We start from the raw sequence: 24,504 nt of genomic DNA, 5'->3' as shown, positions 1-24,504 counted from the left end.
TCTTTAATTTCAAAAATTACTTGGAAAAAATAGGGATACTTGACCTTATGGAGTAATTGTGGGGATGAAAAAAGCAAATACAAGACAATGAGCTTCATAAAACGCTACACCGATACACAGTTGTTACTTTTAGTGCTTTGTCAGCTTCTTGAGGGCTGGCCGCAGGTCGCGTAGTCACCCTATTGGCACATAGTTTATACACATATACATTCCTTCAACTTTACACTGGAATAGAAGACTCAGGAAGTCAGGGTCCTTGATTGCACTGCTCTCCCTTATAGTCCCCAAACCCGCAACAGTGCCCTGCGCTCAATAAATGCTTGTTGAATTAAAAACAAAAACTTACAAATGAACCTCTGGGTACGAGACTAATTAGTAGATGCTCAACTGCAGGGTGAGCCCGCAAAGAACAGATTATCAACTGACAGTTAATCTAGCGCGCCCCCATCCCAGTTAAAGCTCTCCCGTCGTTCTGGCATTAGGTCTCAAATGGCTAAATTCTGAGGCAGGATGGGGATAGCTATCCCGGAAGGCTGACTACGCTTTTCAAAGGCTGGGAATTGCTCTCGAAACTCTGCGGGGCCGGTTGCTTAGCAACTAGACTAAGGAAGCAGGCCACACTGCGCACGCATACACGTAGGGCGAGCGGAGGCGGACGTGGCGTTTTGCTCACGCGCGGGCGGCAGCCTCGAGGCGTCCAGGGCCTGACGGTTGCTAGGGTGACAGAGATACAACATGGCGGCTGAATCCTAACGCTTTCTGTCGAGGGTCCAGCGCGGAGGTCCTACTTTGGGACCCTGCCTCAGAGGAGTGGAAGCCAGGAGGCCGTCCTGTCTGCCCCTTTCTTCTCCGTCCAGTGTCGGCAAGGGCTTGTCGTCGGCTTCCGTATCCAGGATGAAGAGTGAGCGGGGCGGGGAGGGACTGGAGGGGCCGGGCCCCATCGCGCCTATGCGGCCAGTCGGCGGGTCGAGGGATTGGGCGTCGCGTGTGGGGACCCCGAGCCTCCCTGGGCGGTCAGTAGCTGGCGCCCCCGGGGTTCTGGGCGTTTCTGGGGGCGCTTGGGTCTCACAGTGTATTTCGGAGTGCCTCCCCCACCCCCCCCACCGCCGGCCTATTTTAGTGCAAGGTTATATTACCAGTTTTGAGGGGTTTGTTGTTGTTTTAAAATGCTGGATTGAAACTGGGATTCTTGAACATTCGGCAGTAAGGTAGTGAGCGGTTACCGTGTCGTTTCCTGCCTTTTCGTGACATTGCTTTAGGGAACAATTGAGAGGAAAGCAGGGCTGTTTTATTTTTTGGATCATGCAGCTGTGTTTTTATGGGAACTATTTTTATAGGGATTTTGAAACAACCTTTTGGTGAAGTGAGGGTTATTGGGAAGTAGGGAAAGGAGGTTGTCGTCCTAGAAAATGTGACGGGTAAAAAATTTACCCATGGTTGGATTTGTGGATTATTGACAATTCAAATGCAACCAGCTAGAGTGGGCTTTTTTTTTCTGTAAAAATATTAAATTATATTATAGTTGCAATGTAAAATTTGTATTGTACTCTTAAGTGTCAGTTGGTAATTGATTATGGCATAAATTCTGGAACAAAGATATTTAAAATAATTAATCTCATTTGCCCTTTACAAGACATTCTTATTTTCTTTTGGTAGATATTGTTTACATATTAATCTATTTCATTAGTGCACCCAAAGCTGTAGTTAGAATACAAGGCCTACGAAAGACTTTACACTTTTACTTATAGCGTGGACTTATATGCACATATTTTTTTTTACTGTGTTCCTTTTTTCCTTCCTGGCTCTTTATTTTGAAAATTTTTGAATCTACATGAAAGTTGCAAGAAGAATCCATTGAATATTTGTAACCCTTTCACCTAGATGCACCATTTTGCCTTTTGTTTGTGTGCTTGCTCACTTGCACTCTCTAAATTATGTACAGTATTTATTTTCACCAAATCTTTTGAGAGTACCACTTTCAGCAAGTACCTGCTGAGAACAAGGACGTTCTCCTACATAATCACAGTACAAATAATGTGTTGGGATAGTACCGTTATCCAAAATGCAGCCTATATTTCAAATTTTCCCAATTATCCCAGTAACATCCATTCAGGTGTTTTTATCTTTTCCAGGAGCCAGCCAAAAATCACAAATTGCGTTTATTGTCAAATTTCTTTGGTCTCCTTTAATCTGACATAGTGTACTGCCTTATGTGTCTTTCTTGACGTTTTTTTTTTTTTAATAATTCAGGCCATGTATTTTGCAGAATATCCTTCAATTTGGATTTGTCGGATTGTTTCCTCATGATTAGCTTTAGCTTAAATATTTTGGCCAAGAATATGTGTGCCTTTCAGTGTGTCCCATCTAGAGTGCCTGATGTCAGCATGTCTCAGTTTTTTGAAGTTAGGTTTGATCATTTGATCATTCCATTTATTCAGCTTTGCCTCTTAGACCCTTCCTGCTCTTTTCCTAGAGTCGACCACTCTTACAGTTTCTTTTATGTCTAAATATGTCTATATATATAAATGTGTATCTATAGATTTATATATAAGCATACATAAATGTGTATCTATGCTACCTTTTATTTTTATTTATTTATTTTTAAAAGATTTTATTTTTAAGTAGTCTCCACACCCAGCGAAGGCCTCGAGCTCAGAACCCCAAGATCAAGAATCACATGCTCTATCAACTGAGCCAGACAGCTGCCCCTATCCCCCCTTTTAAACACTAATGTTAGCATTATATGTTGTATACTGTAATAAAAAAATACATACTATAAACAAATATTTTACATATATAAATACTTGCATTTTATTTGTATCCTTTAAAGCTTTGGGGTTTTAAAAATACATTATATAGTAGGTTTTATTTGATATGTTCTTTTAGGCGGTCGTTTTGTCAGTTTTCAATTAGTTGGCTTAGTCTTACATCTTTATTCTTCCTACTACCTTTAAATCCAGTCTGAGAACTGGTGAAACCTATTGTCACCCAGGTGTAAGTCCTGATCAGTTAAATGTTTAGCAAATATTTAACAGTGGAGAAAATAGTCCAGAACAGGAAGTTGCAGAGACAGAGTTGTGGAAGTAGAATGAATAGAAAAAGTGAGTAATTAGGAAAATGGACTCCTAGCTTGGGGCCAAAGAGTGTGGTCGGGAATGCTAGGTTATCATGTTGGTCTTTATCTTACAGTTTTCTAGGTGGATTTCTACTTTCTTTTCTAGACATTGCCCAAGTGTTTAGGGATGTATTGATCATTGATCACCTTCTCCTTTTTGTTTTGCGTCACAGGCAGTGGTAGGGAAGAGGGAGAAACACAGTGAAGTTGTTAAGAGCGTGGGCGTTAGAGCCAGGCAGACATGGCTGTCTCCTGCAGGTTACTGACCTTTCTTAAACTGGTTTTCTTCATTATTCTGGTTATTTATTGCTTCCCAACAAATCACCCTAACTTAGTGGCTTAAAATAACAATATCTTATTCTCTCTCATGGTTCTGTGGGTGGCCTGGACTCAACTAGGCAGGTCTCACTTGGAGTCTCTCATGCCCTTGCAGTCAGATTTTGACTGGGCTGGAGTCCTCTCACGAGTTTCTCACTCGCGTGTCTGGCAATGGATGCTGGCTGCCCACTGGGACTGTAGCCTGGGCTGTCAGCCGGGGCACTACCGTCTCCACATGGCTTGACCTTCCTCACAGGGGGGCGGTTGGGTTCTGAGGATCAGCATCCCAGGGGCGCGAGGTGGAAGCAGCATTACCTTCTCTGATCTAGCATCGGAAATGTCCCAGCGTCTCTGCCACATCCCCCAGATGGGAAGATAGAGAACATAGATCCCACCTCGTGATGGAGGAGTGGCAAAGACACATACTAAGATAAGTATGTGGGACGGGATATCTAGAAGCTGCCATCTTTTGAAAATAAAATCTTCCACACTCAGTTTTAAACAGGCATACTAGGACACCTGGGTGGCTCAGTTAAGCGTCCAACTCTTGATTTTGGCTCCGGTCATGACCTCAGGGATGTGAGATCGAGCCCCACATCAGATGCCGCACTGTGCATGGTGGAGCTTGCTTAAGATTCTCTCTCCCTATGCCCCTCCCCCTCCCTCTCAAAAAAATGAACAGGCATACTAATACCTATTTTATAGGATTGTTACAAGGATTAAATGAGATCAAATATGTAAAGCTCATATCCTAGCGCCTGGTTAAGTGGTAAATTATAAATGAGTTATTATTTGCTATCCCATGGATGGAAGGCAGAGGTGTAAAAGGGGAAAGAATAACAGTCAGATCCTTGTTTTAAAAAAATCTACCCTTATCTAACCTAGTGGGAGTGCCAGCTTTTTTACTGTCTGAACTTTTTAATGGATTATTCAAAACATACCTATAAAAAGAGAAAAAATCCTACACATTCTGAAGGCATCACAGTTTCCTATTATAGAGAATTTTTTAAATCATCTGTTGTCATTGCAGCGGTTTAAGCTTTATGTCTTTCATAAATGTATATTTATAGAATCAAAGTTGCAAGGTACCTCAAATAATCCTGTTTGATTTTCTCTTCCTATTGTGCATCTCATCTGTTTTTATAAATAGATGCATCAACTAGCAACTTTCTCTCTCTCTCTCTTTTTTTTTTAAGATTTTATTTATTTGACAGAGAGAGACAGTCAGCAAGGGAGGGAACACAAGCAGGGGGAGTGGGAGAGGAAGAAGCAGACTCCCAGCGGAGCAGGGAGCCCGATGCAGGGCTGGATCCCAGGACTCTGGGATCACGCCCTGAGCCAACGGCAGACGCTTAACGACTGAGCCACCCAGGCGCCCCAACTTTTTCTCTTTAAATTAAAACAAAATTAAGTAAAAATAATACTGGCTTTGTGATAAATTGAAACAGTGAAATGTTTTAAGTTAGTCTCAGGACCCTCCCCTGCTTGACAGAGTTAATCCTGATTAACGTTTTCTCAGATGTGGGGCACCTGGGTGGCTCAGTCAGTTAAGCATCTGACTCTTGGTTTCTGCTAGGGTCATGATCTCAGGATTGTGAAACTGAGACCCAAATCAGGCTCTGAACTCAGTGGGGAGTCTGATCGAGATTCTCTCTCCCTTTCCCTCTGCCTCTCCCTTTGACCCCCTGCTTGTGCGCTCTTACTCTCTCTCTCAAATAAATAAATTCTTTAAAAAAAGATGATACATTTTCTTAGATGTACTCCCATAAATTTTCTGTGCACATTCTCTATGTGTACATATATGTATGTAGATGAGTGTATATATATATGTATATATGTATATATATGCATGAATATGTATTTGTCCCTTAAAACAGATAGCCCAGACTAAATGGGATTCTATTAAATATATAACTTGCTAGGATGATTCAAACAATGAAGATGTTTGAACATAAATTTTTTAAGTAATTCTTCACGTTTATCAGTGGCTTACATTCCTAGCAATGGATTTACTTCATTAAAGGGTACAGGTTAAATGAAAAATTTTTATGAGTTATGAATAACTTTATGTCCTTTGTGTTTTCATGATGTTTGGTAATTCAGGTCACAATTTTCCTCACTACACCAAGTAATTGAAGGTTCCTGACTTATTTTTTTTTAAAGTTTGACAGACACCTATCACCTGCCTTAAGTTTTTTTTTAAGATTTTATTTATTTGACAGACAGAGACAGTGAGAAGGGAACACAAGCAGGGAGAGTGGGAGAGGAAGAAGCGGACTCCCCGCTGAGCAGGGAGCCCAACAGTGTGGGGCTCGACCCCAGGACCCTTGGATCATGACCTGAGCCAAAGGCAGGTGCTTAATGACTGAGCCACCCAAGCATCCCGTAAGGTCTTTTTTTTTTTTTTTTTTAAGATTTTATTTATTTATTTGAAAGAGAGAGAAAGAGAGAGCAAGCACAAGCGTGGGGAGCGGCAGAGGGAAAAGCAGGCCCCCTGCTGAGCAGGGCTGGATCACAGAATACCGGGATCATGACCTAAGCTGAGGGCAGACACTTTTGATTAAGATCTTTAGAAGCAATGCTTAAATATGAATGTTTGGATTTGGGCATTACAAGTGCCCCTTTTCACAAAAAGTGAATTTGACCTCCATTTTCATGCATTAAATAAGGCTTAAATTCCACTTAAGCAAACAAGACTTGGTTTAATAAAAATGAATAGAATCTTAATGCAAACGGTCTTATTTACCTTCCTCTTTCTACTCTTACATACGGCTATATTATTTATCTCTTTGTCCCTGACTCTGGGTGGTTTTTTGGATTTTTTGGGTGACTGTTTATTTTGTCTATTCCCTATAATGTGGGGCAGGATTTTTTTTGTCTTTGTTTTTCACTAGGACAGCTCTGAACCCTTCATAGCTTTGTGTTGTGCTCTGTGTACTTCTTAAATGTTCCTCATCTAACTTTAAAGACCTGTGAAAATATGCCAGATCCTGTTGGAGAGAATAGGAAGTTACTTTTCCTAGGTGTTTTTTCGTAAGGATGTTTCTCTTTTTCTCTCCCCTGACATTCATTCTTGTTTTATACCCAGCCCTTCTGTCTGTTGAGAGACTCATGGGGGAAATAATTGATCCATTATCTACCACAACCATTTCCAGAGCCATGGGTTCCATTTATCACTTGCTTGTTGTGATGGTCTGGAGTCAGCCTGGGATATTGGCGCACACTTGGGAGGTTGTACTTAAACCACTTTAAAGTGTACAGTTGACTGATTTGGTTTTGTTTTTGTTTTTTAAGTAAGTCTGCATGTCTGTGATGAAACATAAATTGGGATTTGTTGTGTAACATTTCTCTTCGCTTCTCAAATTGAATTCCTCTGTCCATAGCCCAACTTTCAGTTACTTTCATCCTTCCCATGAACTTCATGTCTGTCTCCCTTTAAACTGCTATTATAGTATCAAGACAGTTCATTTTGAGGTCATGTTTCTGTTGGTGGTTAGCCAATGAGTTCAATGATTTCTTAAAGTTCTTAAGAATACCCATACCCACACACATTTAAAGTAATATATATTCATTATGAACACTGAAAAATATAGAAAAGAATAATGAAGAGAATTAAAGTCTTCACTGATCCCACGCAGATGTAGATACTCTACAATATTTTATGTATTTTGGAGCTCCTGGGTGGCTCAGTCCATTAAGTGTTTGACTCTTGATTTCTGCTCAGGTCGTGATCTCAAGGCCCTGATCTCATGGTTGTGAGATTGAGACCTGCATCAGGCTTCATGCTTAGCAGGGAGCCTGCTTGAGATTTTCTCTCTCCCTGCCCCTCTTCCACCCCTATGTGCTCATTCTCTCTCTTTCTCTCAAATAAATAAATACTTAAAAAATATTTTATGGGGGCGCCTGGGTGGTGCAGTCGGTTAAGTGTCCGACTCTTGGTTTTTGGCTCAGGTCATGATCTCAGGGCCCTGGGATGGAGCCACATGTTGGGCTCTGCACTCAGCGTAGAGTGCTTGTTTCTCTCTCCTTCACCCTCTGCCCCTCCTGCTCGTGCTCTCTCTCACTTTCTCTCTCTAAAATAAGTAAATAAATCTTTTTTTTTTTAAAGATTTTATTTATTTGACAGAGATAGAGACAGCCAGTGAGAGAGGGAACACAAGCAGGGGGGAGTGGGAGAGGAAGAAGCAGGCTTATAGCAGAAGAGCCTGATGTGGGGCTCGATCCCATAACGCCGGGATCACGCCCTGAGCCGAAGGCAGACGCCTAACCGCTGTGCCACCCAGGCGCCCCATAAGTAAATAAATCTTAAAAAACATTAAAAATATTTTACATGTTTATATCCATTCTCTTTCTTGCGTGTATATAAATTTGTATGATTGTTACCATCCTTTTTTCACTTAACATTAAATTATGGCTGAACATTTTCCTGTATCATTAAATATTATTTGAAAGACATTTTTAATGGGTACATAATATTTCAGCTTATGGCCGAAATTACTATTAGATCATTCCTTGATATTAGATATTTAAGTTTTTAGCATTCTTGCTGTTACGGTACTGTGGTGAACATCACTGTCTATAAATTTTGTTCGTGTCTCTGATGGTATCATTGGGTAGAAACCTGGAAGCGTAATTGCTGAGCTAAAGTTATATGGGGTCTTTTCTTTCTAATATCTTTTTCCTACTTAAGTAATTCATGTTTACTGGAGAATATTCACACAATACAGAATGATTAATCAGAAAGTGAGAGTCTAAGGGCGCCTGGGTGGCTCAGTCGTTAAGCATCTGCCTTTGGCTCAGGGCATGATCCCGGCATTATGGGATCGAGCCCCACATCAGGCTCCTCTGCTATGAGCCTGCTTCTTCCTCTCCCACTCCCCTGCTTGTGTTCCCTCTCTCACTGGCTGTCTCTCTATGTCAAATAGATAAATAAAATTAAAAAAAAAAAAAAAAAAGAAAGTGAGAGTCTACCATATCCCATTTCCCCAGGAAGCCTGTCATCACCAGGGAAGGTAGTGGATGTTCTCAGTGGTCTTGCTCTGCACATTTCATTTCCCCATTAATTGTGCCATAACACACGGCCACTTCCTCACCACAGCCTTGTTCCTTGGTGGAATACACGTGTTTCAGACCTTTGCCAATTTGACAGATGGATTAAACAAAAAAAGACAGCTCTTTTTTTTTCTTTAAGTGCCAGTAGATTTCCCTACTTTTGCTCTTTTTATCTCTTAAGTGAATCATCTTATGCCCAGTTGTCCATTTTCTTTGAGAGATACTAGTATTTTACTTATTTATTTGTAAGTGGTCTTCATAATTAAGTATGTTAGCTATACTCATATTTTTTGTAAATATTTTCTCATCGTAGTTTGCCTTTACATTTTGTTAAGTTTTTGATGTAAACATGTTAAAATGTGTGGTTAGGCTCACCTCTAGATCTTCCTTCTTTGTGATTTCATTGAACTTCTGTGTGAAAAGGCCATCCCTGTCTGATGGGCTGGTAAATGTACTAGTATATTGTCTTTTAATTTGACTTTTATGTTCAACCTTTTACCGATATTAAGCAATATTTAAGTGTTTTGTGAAGTAAGGATCTGACTTGAATTTTTAAATGTGAAATCTCCTGATTTTAACAACTTTGTTGAGGTATAATTTGCACACAATAAAGTTCGCCTATTTTAAGCATACAGTTGGATGATTTTTGGCAAATGTAGACAGTAGTGTCTCACCTCCACAGTCAAGATATAGAATGGTTCTATCATGCACCAAAAGTTCCCTCGTGCCCCTTTGCATCAATCTCCTCCCACTACTCCTGGCTCCATGGATCATTGGTATGCTTTCTATTGCTAAAATGTTGCCTTTTCTAGGGGCGCCTGGGTGGCACAGCGGTTAAGTGTCTGCCTTCGGCTCGGGGCGTGATCCCGGCGTTCTGGGATCGAGCCCCACATCAGGCTCCTCTGCTATGAGCCTGCTTCTTCCTCTCCCACCCCCCCTGCTTGTGTTCCCTCTCTCGCTGGCTGTCTCTCTCTCTCTGTCAAATAAATAAAATCTTTAAAAAAAATAAAATGTTGCCTTTTCTAGAATTTCATAAATGAAGTGTCATAAATGTATCTATAAATGTGAGTGATCTTTTGAATCTGGCTTCTTTCATCTAGCACGATGTTGTTGAGGTTCGTGCATATAGTGGCCTCTGTCAGTAGTTTGGTCATTTTTATTGCTGGGTAGGATTCCATTGTAGGATATATCCATTCATTGGTTAGTGGACATGTGGGTTGTTTCCATTTTTTGGCTGTTGTTAATAATGCTGCTATGAACGCTCTCACGTGGATCCACATCTTTGCGTGGGTCTGTGTTTTCATTTCTCTAGGGTAGATTTCTAGGAGCGGAATTGTTGGATTATATGGTAAGTGCATACTTAACTTCATAAGAAACCTCCAAACTGTTTTCTAAAGCAGCTATACCATTTTTCCTCCCCATTATCCATCTACGAGAGATCTGTTGAGTCTACGTAGATCTTCAATAACACTTGGCATTTTCAGCATTTTAATTCTAGCCTAGAATTCTCGTGGATGTGCTTGAACAGATTTGAAGAGCTGGTTGTTCCCACTTTGTTAAAAACAACTAATGTTGTAAAAGGCACGCAGTTACAGCTCAGTATAGGCGACATCAGGGGATACTGAGTGACCAGATTGCCTTAGGGACCGACTGTATCAGAAGTTTGAAAGTTACCAAATAAGGCGAGACCAAACAGTACTCTGGTGGTTGGTTGTGAGGGTTAAGCCCCTGACAACTGGAGTTTGTGTTTTCACTGTTCCTCACACCAAAGAATGTGTCCCTATATTATTGGCAGCGGGGTTTCCAAATTCCGCCTTTCTCTTGGACCTTGTTAGCTGAGCCAGTTATTTTGAAAAGGATCTGTTGCCAGGGTCAGTGCTCTTATAAGTGCCTTGGTGTGACTTCATCTGCATCCTGCTGGCGGTGTTCTGCTCATGGGGGACAGCAGTGGCAGTGTGGTCAGGAAATGGCTTCTGGAGTCAGATTCCCTGCTTTTAAAGCCCTGCCCTACTGTTTATTGATGTGACCTTGAGCAGGCTACTTAACCTCATTTGTAAGACAGCGCTAATAGGGTACCCTATTGGGTGGGACTGTTGAGATGATTAAGTGTAAAATGGTGCCTGACACCTAGTGCTCAGAGCTGGGTGTTTAATAAATACCATTCTCCTATAAAAGGGATCAAGGCTTCTTGGAGACATGGCTGATCCTAGGACAGGAAATACACAGGATTTTGTAGTCCCAGGAAGTAAGAAAATACTCAAGAACAAACAAACCCTTTATTGATGGGGATGTCAGAGGGACACAGGAACCAACTGAATGAGCTCCCAGTAGCCAAAGCTGGAACAATTTAAGCAACAGAATAAAATACTATTGGATAATCCCAAAGTATAAAATAATTATCATACTAATATAAATGATGAAATAAATGAGACTAGACAAACTTCCCATATAGAAGAATTCCAAATAATTTATGTGGATGCTCCATCCTCACAGAGAGGAACATTATTTCCCACCCTAAGTGTAGGATATGCATGGTGACTTTTCCCAAAGAGTACATTATAGAAGGGGATGGGGAGAAAGAGTCACTTTACAGGGGAGGAACCCGACAGACAAGACCTCAGCCTGGTGATTGAGGTGAACGTCAACAGTGACAAGCCATGCTGATATATGGACCCTAGATACGATGTGCCGGTGTGGTACCATAGTGCTGTGGTCCTCTTCCCCAAACCCATAACCCGAGTCTAATGATGAAGACGCAGACAGATTCCAATAAAAGACATCGTAGAAAATACCTGACCAGTACTCTTCAAAACTGTCAATGTCATAAAACAAGGAAAGTCTGAGGAGCTGTCACAGCCACGAGTGCCTAAAGAAATATGACTAGATGTAAAGTGATGTCCTAGATGGGATCCTGGGACAGAGAAGGATACTGGGTAAAGACTAAAGAAATTTGAATAAAGCATGAACTTTAGTTAATAATAACATATCAAGGGTACCTGGCTGGCTCAATCAGTAAAGTGTGCAACTCTTGATCTTGGGGTTGTAAGTTCGAGTCCCACGTTGGGTATAGAGATTGCTTAAAAAAATTAAATCTTTAAAAAAATAATAATGTATCAATATGGGTTCATCAATTATGACAAATACAAGATGTTAATAGTAGGTGAAACTGGATATGAGGTATATTATCTGTACGGTTTTTCTGTAAATCTAAAACTATTCTAAAGTTAAAAGTTTATTTTTAAAAATGGTGGTTGACATACGGTAACTGCACAACAGTGGTAGTCTAATCACCTAGCTTGGTTTTGTTTGTTTTTTATGTTTCAAGGGACCTGGTTGTGGGTAAGGCTGAATTCACCTTATGCATCATTTCTTGGCATATAATTGGGAAAAACATATCCTAAAAGACAGCTTATCGAAGGACTATAAAACTTTTTAGAGGGTAATTTAAGGAGATTTCTGGCTACTTTATCCTTCTTGTCCTTTTCATCTCACTGTTGCATTTGTATGGATGGTCTGACTTGGGAAAGGAGGTAACCTAAGAGATGAGAGGTCTCTCGCAATGTGATTGGAGATAACCAATATTTAAAGATTTCTTTCTTTCTTTTTTTTTTTTTAAGATTTTATTTATTATGTGACAGACAGCCAGTGAGAGAGGGAACACAGCAGGGGATAGGAAGAGGAAGAAGCAGGCTCCTAGCCGAGGAGCCCGATGTGGGACTCGATGTGGGACTTGATCCCGGAACGCCGGGATCACGCCCTGAGCTGAAGGCAGGCGCTTAACGACTGCGCTACCCAGGCGCCCCCTTAAAGATTTATTTCTGAGAGAGAGAGTGAGAGAGAGTGCACGTGCTTGGGTGGGGTGGGGGGAGGGAAGGGGCAGAGGGAGAGGAAAAGAGAAACTTTCGCAGACCCTGCTGAGTGCGGAGACCAGCCTGGGGCTGGATCCCACAAACCTGAGATCAGGATCTGAGCCGAAACCAAGAGTCCAATGCGTCAACCTGGCACCCTGGAGATACTCAACATTTAAAGATAGAGATGAATAGAAAAGGATTGGTTGCCAGTTAGTCAATAGTAATAATTTTGTGATTCACTTGTCAATGAAGTTCCTCCCGCCGTATGTGTCCAGGGGACTATAGGAATATTAGTTTAAGAGGCACATGACCAGGCATTTTCTGATTCATTTGTTGAATATGTACAGAGCACAAAGAGAACAGATCGTAGACCTTTCCTTTAAGGGGTTTATGGCCTTCCAGGGAGAAGTGCGAAGTGGGACATGAGCTGTTCTGTAACGGAGGGCAGGGTGCGTACAGAATGGGGGAAAGACATCTGTTTTAAGGCCCACTAGGTGGGTCCTAGGAGATTAGAATCTAAAGCACCACATACTCAGTAATATACACAGGAACTTATTAATTTGACCTTTATTTTTTTATTTTTAAAAGATTTTATTTAATTATTTTAGAGAGAGCACATGAGCAGGAGGGGCAGAGGGAGAGGGAGAGAGAATCTGAAGCAGACTCCACGTTGAGTGCAGAAGCCGACAGGGGGCTCGATCCCACAAACCAGAGATCACAACCTGAGCCAAAACCAAGAGGTGGATGCTTAACCGACTGCACCACCAGGCGTCCCTAACCTGACCTTTAATGTTATCTAAACATGAGTGTGTGGCTCTCCCTCTCTTTTGTAAAAGAGAAGGACCCAAAATTAGGGGCATGGGGACATTCTGTAAGTCCTCAAGGCGAGGGATTACGTCTTATTGATGTTTGTGTCTGCAGTGCCTGGCGCATAGCTGGTAAATAAATCTTTATCGACATCCCCCGTGAGGTAGTCTTACCACCAGGGACGCTCAGCTCGTGTAGGCTGAAGTGTGGCATAAATAGCGTTGGGGAAGGGGGTTCCCACAACCACCCTTAGTTTCTGTGATGTGCTAGGAGGACTCACAGGACTCAGGACCTGTCTTACTCACAGCTATGATTTACTACAATGAGAGGACATAGAGCAAGATTAACAAAGGAAAAAGGGACATGTGGCAAAGCCTAGAGGAAACAAGGCATCCCACAGCCCTCCCAACGGCCCTTCCTTATCCTGGAGACTCACCACGTATTCGAGGAAAGGCACTGAGGAATTCTGCAGTCCAACACAGTTCTCCTTATTTAACCCTGCAGCTCCTAAATAGGATGGTTCATGGAACCTTCTTTTGTGGAATACCCATCAGGATTTGGGATGTACTAGAGTTTTGTGGAACTCAATTTGGAAAGTGCTAGTCTGAAGACTCAGCACCCTCAGGTAGTTCTCCCTGCTGGTGTTATGCATGGAGGCCCTTCCTGGTCTGATAGCCCGCCCCTTCCTTCTCTTCTCTCTCTCTCTCTCTTTTTTGTGAGTAGGCTGCACACCTCCACACTGGGTGTAGAGCCCAACACAGGGCTCAGACTCACGACCCCGGGATCAAGATCTGAGACAAGATCAAGAGTCAGATGCTTAACTGACTGAGCCACCCAGGCACCCCTGCTTTTCTTTCTTGTAATGCCGGCCAATCGTGAGACTTGGCTTCTGTCATGGTCTTTGCTGCAGACTGGCTTAATATGCAGATTTCCTTATGTACTAATGGAATAGTTTTAATACTAAAATAATAATACCCTATTGCCCAAAGCTTTGTTTTTGCGGTTGTGTTTTGTTTCTGTCTTGGTGTAATATAATGGCAGGACCAAGTTGACCTTTGAACAATACAGGTTTGAACTGTGGTCCACTTACACATAAAGTGAACATGCCCGTGTAACCTGCTCCAAGAGCAGAAACAGCATTACCAGTGTCCTGGGAGTCCCCTGGGGTCCGTTCCAATGACACCACCTCCCAGTGGTAACCACTGTTCTGACTTCTAATGCCACAGATTTGTCTGTTTTAATATCTTTATTGAGATAGAATTTACATACTATAAAATTCACCCATTTGAAGTGTACGATTCAATGATTTTAGGTATTTTTTACCAAGTTGTGCAACAACTATCATGAGAATCTATTAAAATGTTTTCATCATCCCCAGAAAGCATCTGTACCCATTAGCAGTCATTCCCCGTTCCTCGCCACCCTCCCAACCCAGGCAACCGCTAATCTACTCCCTGTGTGTATGGATTTGCCTATTCTGACCATTTCATATAAATGGCTTTTGTGTCTGGCTTCTCTTATAATGTTTTCAGGGTTCATCCATGATGTAGCTTGTGCCAGAGTATCATTCCTTCCATGGCTGAATAATACTTCACTGTGTGGATAGACCATATTTTGTTTATCGGTTTGGTAGCTGATGGACATTTGGGTTGCTTCTATCTTTGGCTGTTAGGAAGAATGCTTCTGTGAGCATTTGTGTACAGATTATTGTTTGGACAAAAATGTCCATTTCTCTTGAGTGCATACCTAGAAGTAGAATTGCTAGGTCATAGAGTACCTCTGTTTAACATCTTGAAGAATTGCTAAGCTGTTTTCCACGGTGGCTGGACCATTTTTCATTCCCACCAGCAGTGGGCCAGAGTTCTCCGCCTCCACATCCTCGCCAGCACTTGTTAGCTTGCTTTTTGATCCCAGCCATTCTAGTGGGTGTGAAGTGGTATCTTATGTTTTGTTTTAAATTTTCTTGTAAATTATTTTTATTTCATAGATTGCCATTTGCTTTAAGATGATATTAAACGAAAATGCTCAGTTTTATTTTCATAATCCATTTTCCTTAAAGGAACCATGAGAAAAATATCCCATTATCCCTTCAATTGTTTTCAATTATTTTTTTGAAAAAAACAATACAAATACAAAGTATAACCTATAAAAAGCATAGATGGTTATATGGTGAAAGTGGGTCTCCTTTCTGCTCCTACCCTAGCCATCTGGATTTCCACCCATGAGGTGACCACTGTTGGCACTTTCTTATGTTCCCTTCTAGTTCCTTCTGTGTAGAGATGAGCATAAATGTATCTGTCTTTTAGTTTTTTATTGCTGCTGTCATTGTCACAAATTCAGTGGCTTAAAACAACACACATTTATTATCTTAGAGTTCTGGAGGTCAGAAGTCTGAAATGAGTCTCACTGGGCTAAAAGCAAGTTGCTGGCAGGGCTGCGTGCCTTCTGGAGGCTCTGGGGAGAATCTGTTTCCAGGCCTTTTCCAGCTTCTAGAGGCCACATGTGTTCCTAAACTTATAGCCCCTTCCATATGCTCTAGTCTCTCTGACTCTGTCTGTTCTGCCATCCCCTGCTGCTTGTAAGGACCTTGTCACTACATTGGGCCTACCCAATAAGTTTAGGATCATTTTCTTATTTTAAGGTCAGCTCATTAGGGGCACCTGGGTAGCTCAGTCGTTAAGCATCTGCCTTCGGCTCAGGGCATGATCCCAGGGTCCTGGGATCGAGCCCCGCATCGGGCTCCCTGCTCCACTGGGAGCCTTCTTCCTCTCCCACTCCCCCTGCTCGTGTTCTCTCTCTCGCTGGCTGTCTCTCTGTCAAATAAATAAATAAAGTCTTAAAAAAAAAAAAAAGAATTCCTTCTGCAGTCTTAATTCCCTCTTGCTATGTAGCCTAACATTCACAGGTTCCAGGGACATGGACACTGTTGGGGGGCCATTCTGCCAGATACCACGGGTATACTTTTCTTTTTTTTCTTTCTTCTTTTTATTTCTTTTCTTTTCATTTTACGAATGTTAACATAGTTGACATGCTGTTCCTTAGTTTGTCCTTTTTGTTTCATAATATATCTGAAAAGTTTCCTCCCCATCAGAGGCTACAGAGCTACTGTGCTCCCTGCATCTGCTATGTAACATTCCTTTGTATGGTATTTTCATAGTTTACTTAACCATTTTTTCTAGTGTTTCTTCAGGTGCTAGAGTTTTATGTTTTTATGTAGTCAAATAGATCAGTCTTTTCAGAGGGACTGCTTCCATTGTTATACTTGGAAAATATTTACCTTTAATGAAAATGTTTTCCTTAGATTAAAAAAATACTAGTTACGTTCTGTGTGTATCTTGGGGCTGCTGCAACAAATTACCACAAGTTCGGGGGCTTTAACACAACAGAAATGTATTCTCTCCCAGTTCCGGAGGCCAGAAGTCTGAAATCAAGGTGTCAGCAGGACTGTGTTCCCTCAGTCCTTCCTCTTCTCTTCCAGCTTCCGGAGGCTTCTTTGGAACCCTGCCTCTGTCTTCACATGGCCTCCTCTTCTATGTCTGTGTGTCTGTCTGTTCGTTGTTTTTGTTGTGAAAAACAATGACATGAGTTCTACTCTCTTCGAAACACTGAAGTGTGGGTGTTGCTAACTGTGTGCATGTTGTTGTACCACAAACCTGTAGAACTTTTTTACCTGGCATGACTAAAACTGCAGACCCGCTGAATCACAGTTCCCCATTTCTCCTTCCTCCAGCCCCTGGCGACCCCCATTCTGCTCTCTTTATGTGTCTCTTTTAAGGACACTTGCCACTGGATTGAGGGCCCACCTGGCTAATCCTGGATGTTCTCATTTCAAGATCCTTCACTTACTTAAACCTGCAAAGACCTTCTAGATAACGTAACAGTCACAGGTTCCAGGGGTTAGGATGAGGGCATATCTTTTTGGGGTCCGTCATTCAACTCACTGCATATTCTCAGTGTTTTTTATCTCCCTCCCTAGAAATCATCTTTGGAAAATAAATTTTTGTGAGCAGCTTTAACCATTATTTCTTCAGTCATCCCCTTCAGGAGTTGTTGACCGTCTCCCATAGGCACAGCAGTCGCGGTTCTCACTTCCTCCTGTGGCCGTTGCTACGGCGTGGTGGTGCTCTGTGGCGTTCTGAGTGGTAATGACATGGTGAGATGCTGTTCTTGGGGAAAAGCATTTTTTCCAATTTCTATAAATATGTAATTTCAAATAGAATTTTCTCATTTTGCATGGCCTGAAGCTATTTGAAAACGTACACTGAAATTGGTTGTTATTTTGAGTAAGATTGAAAAGCAGCATTAAAGTCAATATTACATATATATAAATATTTATAGCTAAGAATAATACCACACCAAATACTCTGTATCAGTAAAACTGGTTGACGTATTAACATGGTAAGGAACTGTTGGGGGAAGCAGTTTGCTCTGTGGCCTGAGCTTCCCTGCAAGTACGTGCTGAGTGCGCCCGATGGCAGGGCTTATCCATCTTCCATGCTGCTTGTTCCAAAAGTGCTAGGTCATTGGCCCTGGGGTCCTCCCCTGTCAAGCAGTCCATTGCATCTCCTGCACGTGTCATCTGTGTCCATTGTGTCACCACCACGAGACTTCGGGCCAGGGGAACGAATGTGACTATGCTGATGGTTGGGGCAGCATGAGTCAGAGAGTCCTTTGCCTCTGATGCAAGATGCTGTGTCTTCTGCCAGCACTCAGGAAACAGTAGCAGGCTAATTTGGTAACTTACAGGTAAGTAAAATCTCAGACAAATACAAGTTCGTTCTGAAAAATTAGGCATAGATTGAATTTTTGTAACTAAAGTCACTGAATATTGATTGAAAAGATTATTTTTTTTAAAGTGGACTCCATGCCCAGCGTAGAGCCCAGTGTGGGGCTTGAACTCACAACCCTGATATCAAGAGCTGAGCTGAGATACTTTTTAATAAAATGGTGTTCTCATTATGGAAAATATCTAATTTAGGTGATGAGACACTTGTAACGTTACCCCTCAGAGAGAGCCACTAAGTGTATTGTCTTTAAGGGAATAATCTGTGTCATTCTTTTTTTTTTTTTCTTTATCTTTTTCTTTTTTTATTTTTTGAGAGAGATTGGGAGAGGGCAGGGGGAGGGCAGAGGGAAAGAAATTTCTGAAGTAAGCTCCACGCCCAGCACTGAGCTTGACGTGGGGCTCCATCCCAAGACCCTGAGATCACGACCCGAGCCGAAATCGAGAGTCTGACATTTAATGGACTGAGCCATCCAGGTGCCTCTAATCTGTGTCATTCTTTGAAATATATTCAATGTATTCCATTATATGGATAAACCATACGTAATTTATCTATTTCCAAATGGGGGGTCATCACTTCTTCTCTATTAAATAATGTTGAACTAACATCCTCGTATCATACCTACTTGAGCAAGTGTTTTTTACCCGATAAGTTCTATAGTTGGAATTGCTGTGTTGGAGGATATGAATGTCTTTCATATGTAACGGGTACTGCGCTTCAAATGGCTATCCCATTGTATGTACACGTTCAGCAGTGGCAAATGGGAATGTACAGGGACATTTTAAACCAAATCCCACACATCTTATCATTTTACCTGGCAATACTTCAGTATTTCTTGTTAACAGATAAGGGCTTTTCTCATTTTTATACATAATTCTACAAAACATTATCACTTCTTAAAAAAATGGTGTCTTTTATTGTTGGTTTGTTCAAATCAGAACTCACACAGGCATTACAAATGTGTCCTAGCTAAGAGAGGCATTGAAGAGGATGGCCTCCTTTGGACTTGTGCTGTTTTAAAAGCCTGCTCTGTGCTTATATAGGTTTGGGACCCAGAGATGATGGGCTTTTTTGGAACCAGGTCTGCTTAATAGGTTTCTGATCTGTTTGCTTCTGGTCAGCTCTGTACTCAAGTTTCTTTCCTAGACATAGTTCGAAAGGCTGTCCTGTTTTTCTTTGGCCTTGCTTTCTGTGTCTCATCCCAGTCTCCGGACCTCTCTCAAAGCTCTCCGAAACCAGGGCCTGGTTGGGGTGGGGAGTACCTGCCTTTCTGTGATGTTGGCGTCAAGCAGAACCATTTGTGCAACTGGGAAGTCTCACAGACTGCTTCTGTCACCATTATTTTACAGTCTTACTTTTCCTATTATTTGGACTGAAGAAGCTTTTTCAACCCAGTAAGACTCTTCTGCCTGGGTTTTTCTCGTTCCTTCCATTCCTGCTTGGAAAGTGGCATTTCTCTCCTGAGCTCATTGTTGTGTTGAAATCTCTTGCCTGGGTGGTCAGTAGTTGACACACCCCACTACCCTGCCCTTTCCCACCACTTTTCAGAGGCCGGCAGGCCCAGGAGACCTTGCTCCGTGAGAGGCAGTAGTCGTCGCAGCGGGACTTGGGACTTTGCCGGGGCATGCCAGGTTCTCCAGCGCCCCAGCCTGCTGTCTACCACCTGACTGCATGTTTTAGACTTTTTGTTCCCAGCACCTTACCTCAGGGTACTCATTCCTGCATCTGTTGGGGTTTGGTCTGGAAAACAGATGCTGCTCTAGGTATTTCAGACAGGAGGGGATTTAACATAGTGAACTAGAGGCTGTGAAACCATTATCTGCGCCAGAGTGGTGGGTGGTGGTGGCTGCAGCAAAGCCAGGGAAGCTGCTGGCCACTTTCTGAAAATCAGGAGACGCAAGAATGATAGGAGCCCAGCAGATCAGCTGGACCTTCCGTAGGACCCCGAGCTGGTGATTAGCGTACCCCGAGGCTGCTGGTGCAAGCCGGCCCACAGCCAGAGCCCTTGCTCCGCGGCTCGGGCTAGAGCGTCCCCGCTTGTGGCGTGTTCCATCCCTGCTACTTACTAACCTTGTAACTGGAAGTTTGTCCCTCTTGACCCTCTTCTCCAGTTGCTCTCTGCTGGCAGCTTCCCCTGTGCTGAGGGGAGCCCCGAACCTCAGAACCCTGGAGAAGCAGCCCACAGCATGTCAGCGTTGGGCTGCCGTGTCGGTGAACAGGCTTGCTGTCCGAAGGGAGTACAGCGTACACGCACACAGACATTTTATCTGTGCCGTTGTTTTAATTTGTAGAGTATAAAGCAGTTGGCAAAATAGGAGAGGGAACGTTTTCTGAAGTCACGAAGCTGTGGAGCCTGAGGGACGGGAGCTACTACGCGTGCAAACAGATGAAGCAGCCCTTCGAAAGGTAGGCGGGCAGGGTGTCCTCGCCACTAGGTCCAGCGGGAGGCTTAGAGCGGGAAGGGCCACTTCGTCCGAGTGGGAACAGTGTATTCATGTGATAACACGTAAGATGCTGTCAGCTTTCTTTGCGCAGAGGATTAGGGCTAACTTTATGTTTACGTTACTATTCGTATTTATGATTTTATATGTTTATGATAAACTACTATGTTTATGATTTTATTCAGGTCCAGACTTACTGTAGCATCAGTGATTAATGGTCACAAAACATTTTAAATTGTAGAGGTATGCCTCACTTTAAACAGCCTATATGTTCCTGAAGGTTGTTTGTTGGATTTTATAACTGAAACCTTAGTCTCAGTATATTAGAGGTGCTTATGATTTAATTAATTGTGAATCAGTTAACATACTGGAAACAGTTTCCGGATAGGGCTGGAAAAATTTATTCCCTGAAAGGGATCAGTTGCTGCTTTGGAGAGGGGCGCTCTCTTGCCCTAGGTTCATCCCTTAGAGGGCTGCTGTGGCTTTGGCCCTCAGAGCGGCCTCTTAAACCCCTCAGCTTTGCAGCTTCTTAACATGGGGCACGAACGAGTCAGACACTGGACGTGATCAGGAAGCTCTGAGGGAACGATGAAGCCGAGGTGGCCTCACGGCAACTGGAAGCTTTCAGTAGAGCGGCCTGAAGCTCAGCCTTGTGTCATAGCAGAGAAACTGAAGTCTCTAAATAGTAAAAGCTAGTTGTAAAAAAACATTGTCATTCCTCCACATCGACATAGAGCCTTCTGAAGTGTTTTGACGTATAAACCTTGATTTCAGACTCCTAGGACAAAAAAGTGTTTCTCAGATCAGAAAGGAGTGCAGGGCCATTAGTCATGTCAGAGTGTGGAGGACAGTAATGTCATCTTCATGACCTCCCCATGGGGTGTCTGTAACCATCCCTGGTGTGCACACGAGGAGAGGTGCTTAGAGATCTGAAGTAGCCTGACAGTTGTCACTGTAGGTCGCTAGGTGGGCAGAGCCATATCGAGTCAGATTTCACCGAGCCAGAGTCCTCCTCCTTCACTGCACAAAGCATAAGGTTGTTTACCTGCCGCTGCCAAGCCTCTGAAGTCCCTGGGTCTTCGGCTTTCCCTCTGTTCCTCGCTCCTTCCTCTGTGTAGTCTGCATTCTCTGGGTTCCTCTGCCTTTCGACTACTTGCGATGGTGAATTTGCTGTGCAGTGTACCGATCATCCCGTACCTGAAGAGCAGACTTCCTGAGACAGCCGCCTCTGAGACACGCACCACAAACCAGAGCAGCAGAGAACGGACTTCGAGCCGCAGGATGGGACACATTTGCACCCTGGGGAGGACCGGAATCCTCATCAGGTTCCACTGTTGGGGTCAGGGGTGGGCGTACTTAACAGACAACAGGGCTTGCTAGTTCTTGTTCTGTGAAGAGATAGAGATAAAAAGTGGACGGGACAGATAGCCTGCAGACCTGAGGCCTGTCCGGGTTTGTTTGGATGTCAGAGCGGCGTGCAGTCACACTTACTCTGTTGCGTCAGCGGGCAGGAGAAATCACACTTGGGCGTGGGTGTGCCTTCGGGAAGGTAGAGATATCTGTCCTACATTATAGAAGGGTTTCCATCAAAGAAGCAATCCTTTGAGGGGCAAGGAATGCTCAGTTTTATCTGGAGAAGTACCTTCTTGTGACCTCGGCCCCATGGGAGAATGTAGTCACCTAAGGGTTTCCTAGCGGTGAAGCACATTCCGGATTCACCATCGACGGGGTTCTCGACACGCTGACAGTGCCTTTTCCTCTGAGCCTTGATCTCCTTGCTGTGAGGTGCTTGAGGACCAAGCGAGGGAATGAGTAGAAAGTTGGGAGGGAGGTGGGACACATGGCAACCGTTCAGGGGATGGTAGCCTTCGTTACTGTGTGTGGGATCCTTCGTTGTATTTCAGAAACAGTTAGCGCTCTTTGTCCTATCTTAAAAAGTGGTTGATTAGAACACGTGTTTTTCTTTTAAAAACCTGTAATAAGTAAAGGTTTGTAATAAGATAGCACTGAATCGAATTAGTTTTTACTTTTGTTTTGCTTGTTTGTTTAGTAATCTTGTACACCCAACGTGGCGCTTGAGTTTGTGACCCCAAGCTCAGGAGTCCCGTGCTCCACCGACGGCCAGCCAGGCATCCCAGTGTTACTGTTTTTAAAGTTTGTGTACATTTAGGGGATTATCAGCAGGCTTTAGTTTCTGCGGTATAAATCACAACTTCACGTATCGGCTTTACTTAAAAGGGAGTACACTCACTCTGGACCGGTGGTTTTTGTCACTGCGTGATGTATGGACTCAGTGATAGAGTCGCAAGCTGGTTTTGACAGGTATCTGCCAGCCATGTCATCCAGACCTAAGAGGAATTGGGTTTTGGGTTTATCATGTGAGTTCTGCGCTCTTGATACATATGTTCAAAACTATAGGAGATTATAACTCAATACTATCGTTATTGATTTAATCATCATTCCAGCTTAGATTATTCCAGCTGTGGCTTTGGGAGCTCTTTCAGGTTGGCTCCTGTGTTCTTTTGATATGTGCCATCCTTTTTCTTTTCCTTTCCTTTTTTAACACTTTGATTTTTGGCACTACAGGATTCTTTAGGCTCATCTTGTATTTTTCCTGCCCCTAGAATCATCCATTTCTCTAAGGAGCCCTGGTTCCTTTTATTGGAGAAAGGTATTTAGAAAACAAGATCTTGGCACCAGGTGTGCTCATTGCTACTGGAATGTCAATCCTTCCAGACCCAGCAGAGCTATTACGTGTACTAATCTGTGTGGACACACATCTCTCTCTTTCTCTCTCTACCCTCCCGTCTATTTTTTCAAATAGCCATGAGTCCATACTGATAATGAGTGAATAAATAAATTGGGTTGAGGGGACAGTTCTTCCTTACAGAAGAATTCCAAATAACAAATACAGAAGGAATGAGGGAAATAGAAAATCATCATTAGAATAACAGTAATAATTTGTGCAGGGAAGATAAGCTGATGGATACTCAAATTAGTAGGTGATGGGGCGCCTGGGTGGCTCAGTTGGTGAAGTGTCTGTGTTCGGCTCAGGTCATGATCCCAGGGTCCTGGGATTGAGCCCCGCATTGGGCTCCCTGCTCAGCGAGGAGTCTGCTTCTCCCTCTGTCTGCTGCTCCCCCTGCTTGTGCTCATTCTCTCTCTGACAAATAAATAAATAAAATGTTGAATAAAGTAAGATAAAATAAAATAAGTAGGTGAAACTTTAAAGAGAATAGGATTCTGCAGAGCCTCCAGTGATTTCCCCCCTAACTATTTATTAATTACCGTGGTGGTTTTAACATATGTCCACAAATGGTTTGGTATTCTCTCCTTCAGAAGATGGGGCTTAATTTCCTGGCCTTTGAGTGTGGGCTGCACTTGCTTCTAAGGGATAGAAAGTAGGAAGGGAAAGATACTAACTTTACAGTGAAAAACCTGGAAGATAACACCTTAACTAAATGATTAACACCATCAGTAATAAGACATCTTGATGTCCTGTACTTCCTGATACAATGGGTTTGAAAGAGCAGGCATATCCCCTCTATGGTGTTCTTTCCCGAAGATCTGTAATCTCAGTTAAGTTCTGAGAATACATCAGACCAGCCCAAATTAAGGAGCATTCTGCAGAATACCTTCCTGGCACCCCTTGAAACTGTCAAGGTAGTAAAAACAAAGACAGGAAGTGTCACAGACTGGAGATGAGTATGGGACGTGACAGCTTAGTTGTAATGAGGTGCCCTGGGTCCTGAAAGAGAAAAAGACATTGACGGAAAAACCGGGGAAATCCAAATTAAGTGTCTGGTTAATAGAACTGTACCAGTGTTAATTTTTTAGTTTTTATAAATATTGAAAAAGGTGTTAACATTAGTGGAAGCTGGTTATGGGGACTTTCTGTACCATCTTGGAAACTCTTCTGTTAAGTCTAAAATGATTACAAAGTAAAAAACAGAATAAAGGAAGATAACCATTGGCATCTGGAATGACTCCTGTTGCTCATGAGCTTTCTCCATTGGTTAAAGGTATTGCTGTTATTTCTGCCTTACAGGAAGAAATGACCTTATAGGTTCTAGAAGAAAGACAGCTGTTTCGGGGGCCATTTCTAGGAAAGAGATTGCTAATAATTTGTTGGATGC

At 42.7% G+C, this 24,504-nt stretch overlaps 1 protein-coding gene across 1 annotated transcript in view; it reads left to right on the top strand.

Annotated features, from left to right (window-relative positions):
- The first annotated feature begins 647 nt into the window (after positions 1-647).
- Positions 648-24,504, top strand: part of MOK (MOK protein kinase) — a 52,142-nt gene continuing 28,285 nt past the window's right edge. The window contains exons 1-3 of the mRNA XM_034642173.1: positions 648-901; positions 20,219-20,333; positions 21,487-21,693. Of these exons, the coding sequence (XP_034498064.1) occupies positions 895-901; positions 20,219-20,333; positions 21,487-21,693 (329 nt within the window). The 5' untranslated portion in view covers positions 648-894. The remainder of the gene's footprint in view (positions 902-20,218; positions 20,334-21,486; positions 21,694-24,504) is intronic.

This window comes from Ailuropoda melanoleuca, chromosome 14, assembly GCF_002007445.2.
Source record: "Ailuropoda melanoleuca isolate Jingjing chromosome 14, ASM200744v2, whole genome shotgun sequence".
Lineage (NCBI taxonomy): Eukaryota > Metazoa > Chordata > Mammalia > Carnivora > Ursidae > Ailuropoda > Ailuropoda melanoleuca.
The sequence above is the reverse complement of the archived record's forward strand: the minus strand, read 5'-3'. Positions and strand labels throughout refer to the sequence as shown.